At 47.4% G+C, this 15,949-nt stretch overlaps 1 protein-coding gene across 6 annotated transcripts in view; it reads right to left on the bottom strand.

Annotated features, from left to right (window-relative positions):
- Window positions 1-15,949, bottom strand: part of CYFIP2 (cytoplasmic FMR1 interacting protein 2) — a 110,526-nt gene that overhangs the window by 65,133 nt on the left and 29,444 nt on the right. For all 6 annotated transcript variants that reach the window (XM_088798760.1, XM_019740295.3, XM_019740331.3 and 3 more), the window contains exons 7-15: window positions 15,133-15,229; window positions 13,781-13,909; window positions 11,376-11,480; window positions 9,206-9,297; window positions 7,468-7,585; window positions 4,934-5,053; window positions 4,264-4,389; window positions 1,204-1,370; window positions 283-430 (exon numbers count right to left, since the gene is read on the bottom strand). In XM_088798760.1, coding sequence (XP_088654886.1) covers window positions 283-430; window positions 1,204-1,370; window positions 4,264-4,389; window positions 4,934-5,053; window positions 7,468-7,585; window positions 9,206-9,297; window positions 11,376-11,480; window positions 13,781-13,909; window positions 15,133-15,229 — 1,102 coding nt within the window. The remainder of the gene's footprint in view (window positions 1-282; window positions 431-1,203; window positions 1,371-4,263; window positions 4,390-4,933; window positions 5,054-7,467; window positions 7,586-9,205; window positions 9,298-11,375; window positions 11,481-13,780; window positions 13,910-15,132; window positions 15,230-15,949) is intronic.

Below are 15,949 nucleotides of genomic sequence, written 5' to 3'. Positions count from 1 at the left end.
CCATTTGCCAGATTAGACAACTGAGGCACAAAGAGATTATGTAATATACCCGAGGCCACACAGGTATGTAGGACTAGAATCCAGGTCTCCTGAATCTTAAGCCAGTGGTCCTCCCCCCTATATCAAAACAAGATGGCGGAATAAGACTAGAGCAGCTGCTGGACCTTGTCCCTCCTGCCTGAGGACCCCAAACCCACTGCCCCATGGCCCAGCCAGGACGACCTACCATGGCCTGGCTGGCCTCTGAGTCAGCAGAGCTGGCCTGTGCCTGGAGCCGCTTACCTGCGTGCTGGAGGGCCCCACGGCACGCCGGGGCACCTTGATGTCAAATCCACCTTTGGGATCTTTCTCCCCTCTCAAGCACGGGTCATTGGGGGGCTCTCGGCCCCCCTCCCAGTCACAGATAGTTTTCCGAATTGCCTGCAGGACACTGGGAAGGAAGAACGGAGGCTCAGACCAGGTTTTACTAGAAGGAGGCAAACACTGCAAGCCTACTTGTGGAGTCTGTGGTATCCCAGGACTGCTTGCCTTAGAATTCCTGAGGTACCTGTGAAATATGTTCACCCTGGACCCCACCCCCAGAGATGCTGGTTTAAGAGATTTGAGGTGCAGTCTCGAAGTGTGCACTTTTCAAGTACCCCAGGTGATTGTGATGCCCACTGGCTACGAGAACTCAGCTCTGAGCCTGCGCAGTGGGAGAGAAGCTGAGTGAGGCAGGACGGCTATTTTTCTTTCTTTTTTGGTTATAGGAGAGTCTCATTAGTCCAATTAGATCTCTGTATATTTAAAGTTTTAATAATAGCTTATATTTCTTGCAAACGTACTCCATGCTGCTGTGTGCTTAGGTATACACACGCATCATCTCATTTCATCATTATAACAGCCTATGAAGTAGGGACCATTATCCTCCATATTATACAAGTGAGGTAGAGTAAGGTGCAGAGAAGGGAAGCAACTTGACTGAGTTCATACAGCTAGACAGTGATGGAAATGGGCCTCAAACCCAGAGACTGAGGAGGCATTCATCTCAAATGCCCAATCTCCTAAGAAGGCCTCCTAAAACTTGCTGGAACTTGCTGGAAGGGTCTGTGTGTGTTCAGAGGCTGCCCTGGAAGCTGACTGAGCAGGAAACTTCCTCTGTGGCCGGCACCTCACATCCCTCATTTTTGATGTGCCCCTGAACAGGGCCATCCAAACACCCACCTGATAAGGACATTCTTCTTTTTCCTCACCGCCTGCCTCAGGGGCTCCCGCAGTGTCACCTGGGCAAAGTCCTGCAGGGCCGCGTAGATGGTGTTCCTGATGGCTTGGTTGAAGACGCTCTCCATCCTGCCCATGAGCACCTGCAGGCCTTTGATCATGGCGATCACCTGGCCAGGCACAGATCAAGGTCAGGCTCACCGTGCCTCAGCACCCTTCACCACGTCACAGGGAGTGTGCTGTGTGAGACGTCCAAAAGCACGAGGCCAGGCAGTGCTACTCAAAGTGCCCGTTCAGAGCGAGGTAAGATCCGTGTGCCAGGATGGAAATCACCACTCTGCCTCCTACATCAAGAAAGTCTGCTACAAAGCGAAGATGGCAGCTAAATGGGACAGCGAGCGAGCTTCATGATGCAGCTTATTTTTCATTCTGGTACCAGCTCCCTGTCTTACTGCTGACTGGTGACAGATGGCAGCTGGTCCATGGACCACATTTTGAGTACCATTCTGACTTCTGCAGGCCTCTCCACAGAGCATGCACCCACAGACCAAACCAAACACAACATTTTACCATAAACATTTTAAAAGAAGTTACACCATCTTTGCTTTTGAAATCATTTGGCCAGTTGCTGCTTGAGTCCATAAAATCAGGTTCCTGTAGGAGTCTTGGGGGGAAAGCCTCTGCCCCTCTCGTTGCGTCCTCCCTAGCGCTTAACTCACTTGTCTGTCTGCAGAGGTGAAGAGACAAGTGTCGGTGAGGAGGACAGTCTGACCTTGGCACTCTCTCTTGGGATCTGTCTCTCTACAGGGTGTGTGCCCTCTCCTCTGGGTTCCTGTCTTCTCTTCAGCATCCCCTCCTCCTCCCGAGGAAGGGAGGCAAGCATTTCTGCAGCTGCTTTGCCTTTTTCCCAGGGGACAGGTTTAACGGGATGGGGGAGAAATAGGAAGTCTGGTGTGGCCTTGGGTGGAAGCCACATTCTCTGGTCCAGCTTTACCAGCAATAAACCTGATCTTTTGACACCCCCCCACCCCCCGACCCCCATCAGCCTCAAGTGCTAATTCCTAGATTGGTTCAGAATTCAGAGGGGAAATCATGTGCCCCATCAGCCTCCTGACAGCCACCACATTTATCACACCCATCATGACGTGTTCAACTCCCTCCCCCTGTACTAGCCTGTATGTACTGGTATCTAGGCTACATATGGAATTCTCACAATTGGTAGCTCTAGGAAAAACAAAAGTTGTACAAGGAGAGAAACGTGTTCACATTGGGCCATGTGACTCACCAATGACCAATAGTTACTTGGTTATAAGAACACAGAGTGTGGAGGAGCGTGATGGCGCAGGTTACTGCTTTTGCCGTGTTTTATTGTTAAATGCTGTATGGAACTATTTTTCTCTAAAAAAATTTTAAGTGTCTTACTAATAAAATAACAAATATTAAACCTCTCCACGTAAAGGACTAGACGGAAATAGAGCGACATGTTACTGGTGGTTGTCTTTGGATGATTTCATGAGGTGAGGGTAGGAGTCAGTTGGGAGGTGCATTTTCTAAATTACCTACAGTGCGCGTGTCCTCCTTCTGTTAAGGAAAGAGGGAGTGAACAGTCTTACAAAGTTGCCTGTCCCCTCTGACTGTAAGTCTCATGTTAATTACGCTTGCAGAGGACGTCCTCTTCCACGTGATGAGGATGGGGAGACGGTCTTCCGGGCTGACTGTTAGCAGGGAAAGTGCCAGGAGGTCAGGGCAGCACTCAGCACAGTGCCAAGTGTGATTACAACTGGTCTCCCGCCTGAAACTACACCCGAGCCTCAGTCCTTCAAAGTGCAGCCTGGAGATCTGCTAAAGAACCACTCGAACCCCTTATATGTGTCTGACCCTTTACAGTTTTCACAGCTCCTGGACGTCACTAATCTCCTTTGACTGTGGCTGATTCTCAGCAACCCTGGGATGGAAGTGGGTAGAGATTATCAGCTCCGTTTTACAGAGCAGGAAGCTGAGACTTACAGAAAAGAAGTGACGTTGGGCTCAGGGCTAGAATCCAGGTCTCTGACTTCTAGGCTTCAGATGGTCATGAAAGAGGTAGCTGTCACTCAAAACTTAGTATGAAGGAGTTCCTTCCCCCCCAAAATTGAAATATCTTTTTCTAATCAAACTAACCAACCACAATAACAAAAAACAAATCTGAAGTTTATAAAGCAGGAAGAGTCTCCCCTCCAGAAATTCCCACTGTTAATGGTTGTCAATATATAAATATAAATATTTACGTTCTTCATTTTTGAGCAAATATGCAAAAGTATATTAATTTGGGTATAAATGGGATCATTTTACATGTTGTTCTTTAACCTGTTTTTTAACTTAACAGCATACAGTGCGTATCTTTCCCCGTCAGTACCTCCATTTTACTGGCTGCATAGTATTCAGTAATATAAGCTGTGCCTTCATTTATTTCACACGGTCCCACATGAAAGGACATTTCAGTTGTTTCACATATTTTGGGACTATAAACAGTACTGTGATAAATGTCCATGTAAATGCCTCTGCACAGTTGGCTTATTTCCCTGGGATATATTCCCAGATGAACTTCTGGGTCAAAGTTTACGCACATTAAAAACTTTAAAACACATGATAAGATTGCCCTGATAAAATGGAAATGGGCCACTCACAGGATCTGAGAAGGTCTATCTCCCACACTTCAGCCAGTAACAGGCATTGCTAATCTTCTAAGTCCTCACCACCCTGCCTGGTCAACACTCTATCTCATCTTAGGTTCAATCTGTAGTTCTCTCTGAGCACTCATCACTTGGGGTATTTTTCTTATCTCTTTTGCCACTTGTTGTTCTCTGTTTCTTCTGTTGGTTTCCTTTTCCCCATGTTTCTAGTGGAGTGAACACTTTCCTTTGAATTTGTGAGAACAGAACGGGTTTCTAATCGGTCCTAAGTACCTTGACAGGGAGGAGAGGGGACAGGGAAGCAGATGCCCACGAGGCAGACCCAGGCTGCCGTCTTGCTCGGAACCACCTCGAGGGACCCTGAGCAGCAGCCTCGGGGGCCAGCACCCACCTCGACGAAGGCAAACTTCTCCTCGCTGGTGTAGTTGTAGCGCGTGGCCCTCTCGTACTCCTCAGCCGTGCCAGGGCAGTCTTTGTTGCAGAACTTGTCGGTGGGGTGAACCAGCTTCCAGGAGTACTGGGGAGAGTGGGAACAGTCCCTCAGAGGAGGAATGCATAGACAAAAGCAGGCGTGTCCACGCAATGGAAGACTAGCCACGAAAGGGAATGAAGTACTGATTCGTGCTACAATGTGGACAGACCTTGAAAACATACAGAGTAAAAGAAGCCCTCCACCAAAGACCACATGTGATAGGATTCTCCTGAGAGGAAACATCCAGAATTGGGAAACGTATAGAGCCAGGAAGTAGAATGCTTAGGGAAGGGGGGAGGGGAAGCAAGAGGAAGGCAGGAGACAGATAATGGGAGGTGATCATGTGGATTCTTTCTGAGGTGATAAAAACGTTCTAAATTTGACTGTGGTTGTACAACTCTATAAAAATATTGAAAACCGATGAATCTACATTTTTAAAAAATGGATGAATGGTCTTGTATGTGAATTATATCTCCATAAAGCTGTTTTAAAGAGTCCCAGGAGAGGCAGAGGTAGACAGATTCCAAGTGAACGAAAGTGGGTGCGAAGGAGGTGGGGGAGGGGCAGGCCTCTGCCCCGGGACACCTACCACCTCCATGACGTGGGCGCTCCACTTGGATAAAAGCTGCAGGCCCCGCAGCGCCAGGTCAAAGAGCTCGCGGTATTCCTCATCCGACTTCTGGCTATCTAGCCCGGAGCCTGTCACCACCTGGGGAGCATCGGCCGTCACCCTCACTGTCACTTTTATACTTTATTTCACTGATTCCCTCAAAAAACACTACAAGAGAGCTGCTATTATTCACCCCCCTCGACAGAGAAACCAAGGCTTGGACAAGTAAGGGCCTCACTGAAGTCTGCATGGCTTGTAAAACAGCTGAGGGTTCAAACTCAGGCAGTGTGACACCAGCGCCCGATTTACAACCATCCTGGTATATCTCAGAGCAGCGACTTCCAACTTTTTGAGTGCCATTTACAAGAGGAAATGCGTATTATAGACTCAGGAACACTTACCTACCTAGAGATATCAACTATATACATGAACCAATGTGTGTCACAAAGCAACTTGACTCTGAATACCTTGATTTCACAACTCATTCATTAGACATGGTGAAGACAAACATGTATTTGAATGTGTGATAGTCCACAATGAAATATAATATTTATGTATGCATATGCACATGCACAGACATAATACATGTGTATATATACATATGTGCACACACACACATACACACAGAGCGACTCTTCCTCATTTGTGAATTCGCCTACTCAAAATCAATAGTCGCAGCACCTTCGTGGTCATTTGTAGACACAGGCAGAGCGACGAAAAATTTAGGTCATGTTCCCAGCTGAGATTAAGTCAGCCGGTGCTCTGCCTTCTCGCTTCAGCTTTCATACTGTAAACAAGGGCCCTCTTTGTGGCTTATTTAGTGCCACATTTTTCACATTTTTGTACTTTTTACTGGTGATTTCACTATTTAATATGGCCCCAAGCCTGGCACTGAAGTGCTATGCAGGGTTCCTAAGTGCAAGAAGGCCACAATGGGCCTTAAGGAGAACACACATGTTTTAGGTAAGCTTTGTTCAGGCAGGAGTTAGAGTGTTGTTGGCTGTTGCATTCCATGTTACTGAATCAACAATATATACCAGGGGTGCCAAAAAAATGTATACAAGTGGACACTTTGGTCAACGTTGCTCCAGCAGTAGTTGGCCATAATCAGAAGTGTCTGGACATTGATGGTAACCTCTTTGAGCACCTCTTGTCATTGCAGATGTCAAACGTGGCTTGTATTTCTTTCATCAGTGCATATTGAGTATTACAAATTTTTATAGTTTTTTTCCTTTCTTAAAATGTGTACACATTTTTTTGGCACCCCTGGTGTATTACATAAGGTGTCTTTGGCCAGAAAAGCACATAAAACAAGGTTCTGCATTGATGAGATGAAGAAAGTGTTGTGACCAGAGGTCATAGGAACCTAACTATGTATTGCCCCCAGGAGCAATGGTTTGCTATTCGCTAATTCAGTGTTCATGGCCACTTTGTAGAACATAACTACTGTGACTAACAAGACCTGTCTGTAAATACACATGTATAACGTGTATAATTTAAAAAATAACCGTGTGCCAGACTTGTTCTTAAACCTCACCAAAACTTGACAAGGAATGAAGGAGGCCTTAAATGATTCCCATAGCTGTAGTTCAGTCAATTGGCACATCTGGTTAAGAAAGCCAAAGGTTTGGGCTGGACTCTGGTCCTTGTCCACGGGTCTAAAGACCACACCTCCTGCATGTGTCTGACTGTCCTCATTTCAAATATGCTGCCCTTTGATCAAAGGCATTTTCTGAGTTTGGGTTTGAAAAGCATGTGCACTACGGCCGCCAGCCACATGGTGGAACCAGTGAGCACACATGGGATAGTGCAGTCATCCAGGAGTGCCAGGTAACAAAGGAATGCAAATCAGAAGACCTGTGTTAGTAAACCAACGCATGTGTTTATTCAAAGGCTTTATATGAGAAGAGATCCAGAAAGACATATACACCCAAATATTAATCACAGTTGGTTCTGGGTGGTAGGATTTTATGTGACTGATTTTCCTTCCTTTTGCATATCCGTATTTTTTCTGAGGTGTGCGCACTTATTCTGTCTCTAATTGTATTTTCTGACTTGTTCAATGATCATTCATTACTGTGCAATTTTAAATAATTTGATGGTCTTATGGGCATATGTGTTCAGAAGTCTGTTTCTCTTGCTATCAAGGGTGGAGATGGTTCGGATCGTGTGCATTCTACCAATTACTACCACTAGTCTATTATTACCTGCTAGGCACCAATATGCATCACATTGCTTAATCCATCCTCTCAATGAACCTTTCCAGATACGTTTACCCCTCCTTTTGCAGAGGAGGAAAATGAGGCACAGAGCTGCTGAATAATTTGTGGTGGTCAGCAGCAGAACCAGAATCAAACCCAGTTCTGCTCCTGGCCATTCTGCCATGTATAGTCCTCCCCCACCTCACTGTTGCTCTCTGCTATCCCCGTGGTGGTTTCTTTCCTGGCTGGTCCTTACCCCTTCTCACTCTGGGCCCACACGGGCCTCCATCCCAGCAGCCGGAGCGTGCTCACCTCACTGTTGCTGTAGCGAGCAAGTTCAGAGATGAAGCGGATGTGGTCATCCCGGATCTGCACCATCTGCTCGCAGATGTTGTACTGGGGGCTGATGCTGCTCTGGGTGCACGTCCACCTGGGCAGAAAATCACAGGGTTGGAGCGGGTCCTGGTCTTGGGCACCTGCTGGGACAGGCTCCTTCCACTCACTTGTTGCTCCTGGTGCCCAGCCAAGGTGGCTGCTCCCCTGGGTAGAACCAAGAGGTAACCCAACCACCAGCAAGACAGTCTGCTCATCCCATGCTGTGGGGACCGCAGGCTGATGGAACAGCCCTTCCTCCTCCTCTAAGACCCACTCACAGGCTTTTCCAGATGCCCAGTGTCCATGGTACTTACCAGTTATATGAGTGAGGAGGGATCAGCAGCCTCACGAGGGCTACAAAGGGCTGGAATCTGAGCAAAGCAAAGCTGTCTACTGACTGAGCTCACTGACATTCTGTGGTTGAAGCTGGCTTTGGAGGGGCCTTTCGGGAGGGACTGGGGAAACCTAAAGGGACTGTACCTCTTTTACAAGTGATCTGGCAGCACGGAAGCCATCCTTGGTGAGGGACGCCATGGTCATTCTAAGGGGCATTACCGGCTCACTTTCTTTCCATCCCTCTTCTTACCCCTTCCTCCTTCCTCAACGTTTTTTGAAGTATATCATTTGAAACATATCATGACCTGAGACAGACTAAAAGTATGGCCACCAAACAAGGCACGTAAATGTTTTGGCAAGAACTGACTATTTCAAAAGGAGCCTGGACGTGGCCCTCATGAGAATACTCAGAAAGCCTTCCCCATGTTCGTCCTTTGGCACTGGTTTGATTTGGAGTTATCTGTGTAGGGACGGGGTCACGATCACTCAAACCTAATACCCCACCCTGCCCACACCAGGTGGTTGAGAATTCATGCAGAAAACGTGAGGAAATGAGCTCGACTCCATGGTTTTCTTGGAAAACCTCTCCATCGACTGGCAGCCCCTGGGTTACTTAGCGACTAAACCAGCCTTCCTTGGTGAGATTCAGTCACAGGGGCTCAAGGATGGTGGAGTTCAAGGACATTGTTTACACGTTTTTAAGGCTTCATCTCTGACTAGAGGATGGGTGGCCCCTCCCCATATGGTAAGGTCAAAGTCACTCAGCTTTAGGAGAGATGCAGCCAGAAGAAACCTCCTAACAACTCCAGACATAAAGGCTGTAGCCAGATGTCCCCCAACTCCCATGAGGCACTGACACCCCAGATCTTATCATGGATTCCCTAGGATGGTGGCTTACAAAATGACCTAAGGTGACGCTGCCAACCCACTTCGCGGTTGGAACTGTCCAAACCATATACTCCATGATATACTTATTGCACGGACAGAAAACCTGAGGAGAGAATCAGGGTGAGAAAGAATGATGCCATCTCACTCCACCTGACCACTGAGGGCCAGCCATTCTTCCCCCTTCTCAAGGATGGAGGACTCCTGCTGTCCCACTCTGTGCAGCGTGGCTCACGGCTGGGACAGAGAGGGGGCGACGCTATGCTCTGAGCACTTTTGAACCCTGGCAGCAAAGGGAAGATACAAAAGGGCTCAGAGCACGCTCCGCTGCTCCGCTCTGGAATCCACCTGCCCAGGGCTCTGGGGAGGGCGGAGGGGCTGAAGTGGCCCCTCAGCACCCTGCCCGGGCTGGGCCTGCTCGCGGGAGCCGAGAGACATTACGGCAGGCACTCACTTGGACTTGTTCTCTTCATAGTGAGCACTGGTCTTAATGTATCTGGCCAGCTCTATCTGCATGTCGCCGAAAAGGGGTACCACCTGCAGCTGCTGCAAAGGAAGCAAACACCGCGCGTGAGACACAGAGGCGGAAGCTGGGAGGCAGCCTCCGCGGGCCTCCGGGCTGACGCTTCGTCCCTGCTTCCGATCATGCTTCTGGGTGACCCTGGAACCCAAAAGAGCCCCAACCAGCATTCCAGTCCCCTGCCTCCAGCCAACCCTATGTTCTAATAACTGAGCCCCAAGAGGCAAAGTGACATGTCCAACGTCCTCCAGAAGGCAGAACGGATAAAAGATGAGGAGCAGGTGGCTGGCCTCCCAGGGAAGGACCCTTTGTCGGATTAGAGGAGCCTTGCTGCTTGGAAGTCTGGACTAGGAGTGGGGGCCTGGACGCTGCTAGCTGAGTATGGCGTTCCTAAAACAACTCCACAGTGTGAAGTAACTAAAATCATAACACCCAACACCAGAGGGCAGACAAGGCCCATCTGAAAACCAGGACCAATGGAGGGGAGGCTGGCACTGACTGTCCGCCTCTGAGGCACTGGGCACTGTGTGAAGCACCTCAAAACCAGAGGATGTTTAGGGCAGTGAAACTCCTCTGTATGATACCATAGTGGTGGACACATGTCATTCTCCATTTTCCAACCCCACAGAATGTACACCACCAGAAGTGGTCCCTCATGTAATGTAGACTATGGACTTTGGGTGACAATGACGTATCAGTGTGGGTTCATCAGTTATAACAAGTGCACCTCTCCGCTGGGGGATGTTGATAACGGGGGAGGCTGTGCCTGGGGGCAGGGGCCGGGGGTTATACAGGAAATCTTTGTACTTCCTGCTCAATTTTGCTGTGAACCTACAACTTCCCTTAAAAAGTCTTTCAAACAAACAAACAAAAAATAGTATCTCAATCCATACAATAACCCTGGAAGGTCAATACTATTACCATCCCCATTTCACAGATGAAGAACTGAAGTTTAGACAGCGTAAGTCACTAAGTCAAACTAGCTAGAAGTCAAGGAAGAAGCCAGAATTATAACCCAGGGGTCTGACTTACCTGTGTGATCCCACTGAACCCTCGAGGGAACCTATAAAGTAGATACCCTTAGCATTCCTATGAACTGGGGAAACTCAGTTTCAGAGAGGTTTCGTGACTTTCCCAAGGTCATCTAGCTATTAAGTGGCAGGGCCAGACTAAAACCACCCCATCTCATCATGCTGATGAAGGCAGAAGTAGATTTTGCAAGGGTCTTCTGAGATGAGCCCTGTTTTCACTTGGGGCAGCTCCAAAGAAAAGTGAAAGTTCCAGCCTCAGAAAGAAGCCACGCCACAGGATGCCTTTTGGTGACTTATTTCCCCTTAACCTTGAAGAGTCAGTGAGACTCAGGCCCAGTCTGCTGTCTCCCAACTCATACCTTCGAGGGTGTCTGCTTTAAATGTTAAACTTGGCTTTTCCATGTCTGACTTCCTAGGTTCTACTCCATGCCTGCAGTGCCCAATGTTAGAATCAACTAACATGGAATTCAAATCCAAAGTAGGAAATCCCTTGGCAAAAACCTCAAAGGCTTAACTTAACTGCACCATTTTAGTTTTCAAGATTTGGGGCCAGAAGATGACATCTCTGGGGCACTGGAACGGACTGAGTGTACGATGGAGGCATTCTGCTCAGAGGCGGGGGCCAGGCGAGGTGGCTTCTGATGGGCCAGGTGAAAGGAGGTGATTTTGTAAATGTCAATCAATTTAAAATCCAGTCTTTAATCCTTCTGCTTCTGTGAGCTCTGATTTATACTGAAAATTGAAGTCGGTGCTGTCTTCTGGGTTGCCTATCTTTCTTTAGAGGGCAAGGGGTTTCAGGAAAAGTATGCCAAAAGAATCGTAAGGCCTCCCAGCCAAATCCCAGCTGAATCTTGAGACTCAAGAGCACGCCTGCCTTTCATGGGGCTGCCTTCTCCAGTGTACATTCCAATACCAAGGGTCGCTGGAGGCCCTGCCAGTCTATTCTCCTTCTCCTGAGTCTTTAGCGCTTCAGCTCAATCAGCAAGACCCATTGCTTGCTGGCTGGTTTCATTCCTTTCCCGAGAGACCAGCCAGCCCTCAGCCTTGGCCCAGCCCCAACCCTAGGTGCTGACCTTAAAGAATTTATCGATTTTGCTGAGGTTGATTCTCTTCTTGGCATCCAGTTTGTAAATGTTACTGACATTGCCATCCATCAGGTAGAGACCAAAACCCATTACCTGAAGTGAGAAAGGGCAGAGCACAGAAGCTGGTCACATCCGTTGAAAAAATTTCAAAACACCAAAAAAAAAAAAAAAAAAAGTAGGTCTGTACATGTGACACAAACACACAGCCAGTAGCCATACATTCTAACATAAAAACCCATGTGTCTTCACATAAAGAAAGGACACAGAGGTCTAACTGCAACCAGAAATTTGATTTCTATCAAGAAATACAGACGGCCCTTTAGTATATTGTGGCAGCCCCTTCCTGAGTCCTTACTAGGGCTTAGGGCTTTAACAGGAATTATCCTTAATTCTCACAACAGCCTCATAAGTCCAGTTCTACACAATAACCTTATTCTATAGATGAGGAATTGAAGACGCAGAGAGGTTAGCCAGTGTGCCAATGTCACACAGCTAGTAAGCTGCAGAGACAGGATTTGAACCTGGACCTGACAACAGCGTCATTTACGCATTTAGATCCTTTTTGAGAAAAAGGACTGAGTGGTGTATCCCTGAGGTCCAGTACATCACAGGCGCTTGATGAATACTTGCTGAATGTTGAATGAATGTAAATCTATTCACCTCTTTCCCCAAGGAAACAATAATAATGTAATGATTTGGGAAGAGCCATTGGAGGCTTTCCTTTATAAAAAGAATTCATTTCTTGCCTGACAATCCCTAATAAGCAGGTCGACAGGCTAATTCTGGATATTCCAGTCCATTTAACAGTCTCCTGAACGCTGGCTTGCTTTGCTCCTTTTGTCAAACATACAAGGAGCCTAAAGGGGGCCTCAACAACTAGATTGAAAGCAGCCTCTCTTGGCTCACAGTTGCTATGTGACCATGGGTAAGTCACATCTGACACATAAGGGAATGGACTAGAGGCCTGTTAAGGTCATTTCTCCATTAGTTGCATTTTGTGATTCTGCAGTGGGTGCGCCAGACTTTTCTGTTAAGGGTCAACGGCTCCCTCTGGTGGCAACTGTGTTCAATGAACACAACTGTGGAGAAGCAACAGCAAAATAGTGCTGGGGCCAGATTGAAGTGGTAGAGCATTGAGAGGGAAGAGGGTTGAGAAGCTGAGGGATCTAAGGATTAAAAACAGGTGACAGAAAAGGAGGGCCTGAGAACTTGATGGCAGCATCTAAGAATGTTTGGTGGACTGGAAATTGGAAACCTTGTTGTGGAAGCAGCAATTCTGGAGAGTCCAGGCATATCACTGTGGGGGAGAGGCTGCTGGACTTTGGGTGACTTCTCTGGATTTCTGATTGTGCAGAGGAAGCCACTGCGAACAAGTCACAAAACCACAATGCCCTGTAAACTCCATTGAGGTGATATGGAAATGTAAGGAAGGGAACACCAACAGGGCTGGGTTCAGAATAGCAAGAGTGACGTGGAAGAGAGGAGAAAAAAGTAAAACCACCAGGAGAACTTTGAAAGGTGAGGTTCTGGGGAAGAAAGAATCAAAAGGGGCTATGCAGTGTGTATAAAGAATATGGAGAAGGTCGTTCATTTCAGTGCTACGGCTGTCAGAGAGAAATTAGAAACATCCTAAGCAGCTAACAATAGAATAACGGCTTAAACACTGAAAGCTTACCCATATGACATTATTTAACAGCTGCATAATATTCCAATACATTTAATGAAATGGGATAAAAGTCACACACACACACAATTTATGTATACTGCGTATGTTGAAAAATATATAAGCATAGAAAATATGAGAAGGAAATACATCAAAATGCTAATCGTATTGTATCAGGATGGAAAGATTCTGAAAGATTAAAATTTTTGTGCTTTCCTGTATATTACAGATTTTCTACAATAATTAACATTACTTGATAAGTTAAAAATGAAACTTGTAAACTAATGAAACAAATGTGACCATTTTGGCAAAACAGAACAAAAGCTTAAAGATTTTGCCTTGCTTTCGAGTTGGCAACTTCTCTCCCAGGAAGTTTGACTTGACAAGAGTATGTATACAAAGGCTGTGCTGCAGAAGTGTTCGATGCAGTTTAGCAAACAAATCTCCAACGATAGGACATTTGTTAAATAACAATGTCCCCATACAATGGAATACTTGGCAGCCATTAAAAATTACACTGCAGAAATATCCTGAACAACATCTGGAGAGATGTCTATGACATATGAAAGGGGAAGAAACAAAACAAAACAGGCTACAACACATTACGTGCAGTAAAATCTGTATCAGTGTTTAAGTAAGAAAAATAAACATTGTTTTTTAAAAATGATGTTAAATAAGGAGGTGAGAGGGCCAGCCCAGGCCCCGGGCTGTGTGACCGTGGGCGTTGTACCTTGAGGAGCATGTGCTTCTCACTGGGGGTCAGATACATCTTGTTCTCATAGTAATCCACGCAGATGTTGACAATGTCAGCCAGCAGCTCCTCGTAGCCTGGGATCACTTCCAGTTGCTGATGAAGACACTAAAGAGCAGCGCCCCCCACTCTGGTTAGCCTCACCACCAGGGAAGGCCCACAGCTGGGCAGCGAGACAGACGCAGACTCTGACCACCAGGGGGCAGGGAGCCTGCATCTTCTCAGTGATCCCACGCTAGCCAGTGTGAACTCCTGCACTTGCCCATGGCAGGGAACTCCCTCCCCTTGGGGCCCTGCACTTGATTTCCTGGCAGTTCTGATGGTTAGAAAGTGTTTTCAAGCTTTATAGCAACAGGTTTACAGTAATCTCAGCTTAGTTCTGAGGGTGTGGACTTAGCCATTATGTCTCCTCAGAAGATGGTGGGAAGACCCAGCCCAGTGGAAGGGAGTTGGGCCAGCAAGCATCTCCCTCCTGGCAGGAAACAACGGTACAGAACGCTTCCCATAAGAGAAGAGTCTGAGGTCTCCACCTCAGTCCCTTTCACTCCAAAGGGATAAACTAGGCCCCTGATGGGTATCCAGGGCACTGCTGGTACATTTCACTGACAACCTAGGGCTGCGTCACAGGAAAGAAACCCAGAGCCTCAAAGCTGGCAGCCTTTTGTATTTAACAAAGAGCAGGAAGGACGCAGGAAACCAGCAGCATCTTTGAGAGCGATCTGAGCCTGAAAACCCTTCGAAGATGGAGGGCCCCTCTCAGCCTGGGTCCTGCTGACCTTCTTGCTGGTGCCTGTTTAGGTTCAACTGACAAATGAGCAAGACAGGTTACGTTAAGTCAGACAGAGCGTGAGAGCCACAACTAAGGGGCAGTAGTAACTACATCTTCTTATGCGCTTGCCATTTGTCAGGCTCTGTGTACTTAGGGCTTTTTATATAGTATCTCATTTATTTCCTATGAGATGGAGTCTCATAATATTCTCAAAATAACAGCCCCATTTTACAGACGAGGAAACTGAGGCCTAGACCTTGCCCAAGGTCTCAAAGGGTCAGTGGAGGGTTCAGGATTAGAAAACAAGGCCATCTGACTCCAGAACCCATGCTCTCAACCTATGCTAATGCTGGGGCAGAATACTGGCTGAGAAGGCTTTCAGGGAACAAAATGTGGAGAGGGTGAAAGGGTCGTCTGTAGTTGGGAGGGGTGACTTAAGTCTGCAGCTTAATTCTTGAGTAGGACAGCGGGGACGTTAGATCTAGATTGAGCTCCTCTTCTCTTGGTCCACCTGCCTGTGTCCCGCGACACCAGGCCAGACTGACAGAGAGTTTCCCATCACCTGGGTGATCCTGTTGTGGTTGGCCAGAAACATGGAAAGGTTCTGCGACTCCTGGATAGACTGGGGGTCTGCCATCTTCCTCAGGAACTGTGCTGCCCTGAAATACAGGTGTTGCTGAGAGCATTGCTCAAGCACAACCAGCCTAAACCAGGCCTCATGGGCTGCCGCTCCCACCTAACCCAGAATTACACTGTCCCCAAGGTTCATGAGCTCTGACTGACACGGGTGACCCAAACATCAAAGGAGAGGATGTTCATTGCATTTGGAGCTGTTCAGACCCTTGTGATAAGGGTGCCTGAAATGAAGAGGCAACCATGTACTGAAGCTCAAACTGCAAGTTCAAGGGCAGCTAGCATCCTATCAACCAGACACAGGTGGTTAAGACAAAGTGAAATGAGCATCCTTGGGCCTCTCTCACAGTGACCTCCGGTGAAACTGCACATGGAGAAAACACCCCAGACAGAATGCTTTTTTTGTTGTTGTGTATTTTGTTCTTTACTGGAAAACCTCAGTGTTTCTAAAGCAAAGCATTGCACGGAAAACGAGTCTATTTACGCTAACAGGATTACAGGTAAAGGCACAGTGGGCGTGGGGACACAAGCAGGACTTGAAGGGAGAAAACTGCGGCAGCCCAGACCTTTCCAGCCTAATCTGGTGGTGGTGCAGCCTGTGTCATGACTATGACAACCGATCAGACACCTGCCTTGTTCATGACCCTTAGCCGGTCCACAAAGCATGTCGGTTGTGACCACAATGGAAAGAGTTGGGTAAACTGGGGAGAAATTGGGAAAGATCTGACATGATGAGCTGTCTATGA

This window comes from Rhinolophus sinicus, chromosome 5, assembly GCF_057876585.1.
Source record: "Rhinolophus sinicus isolate RSI-liver-muscle chromosome 5, RSI-T2T, whole genome shotgun sequence".
Classification (NCBI taxonomy): Eukaryota; Metazoa; Chordata; class Mammalia; order Chiroptera; family Rhinolophidae; genus Rhinolophus; species Rhinolophus sinicus.
This window is presented reverse-complemented; position numbering and strand designations above follow the sequence as displayed.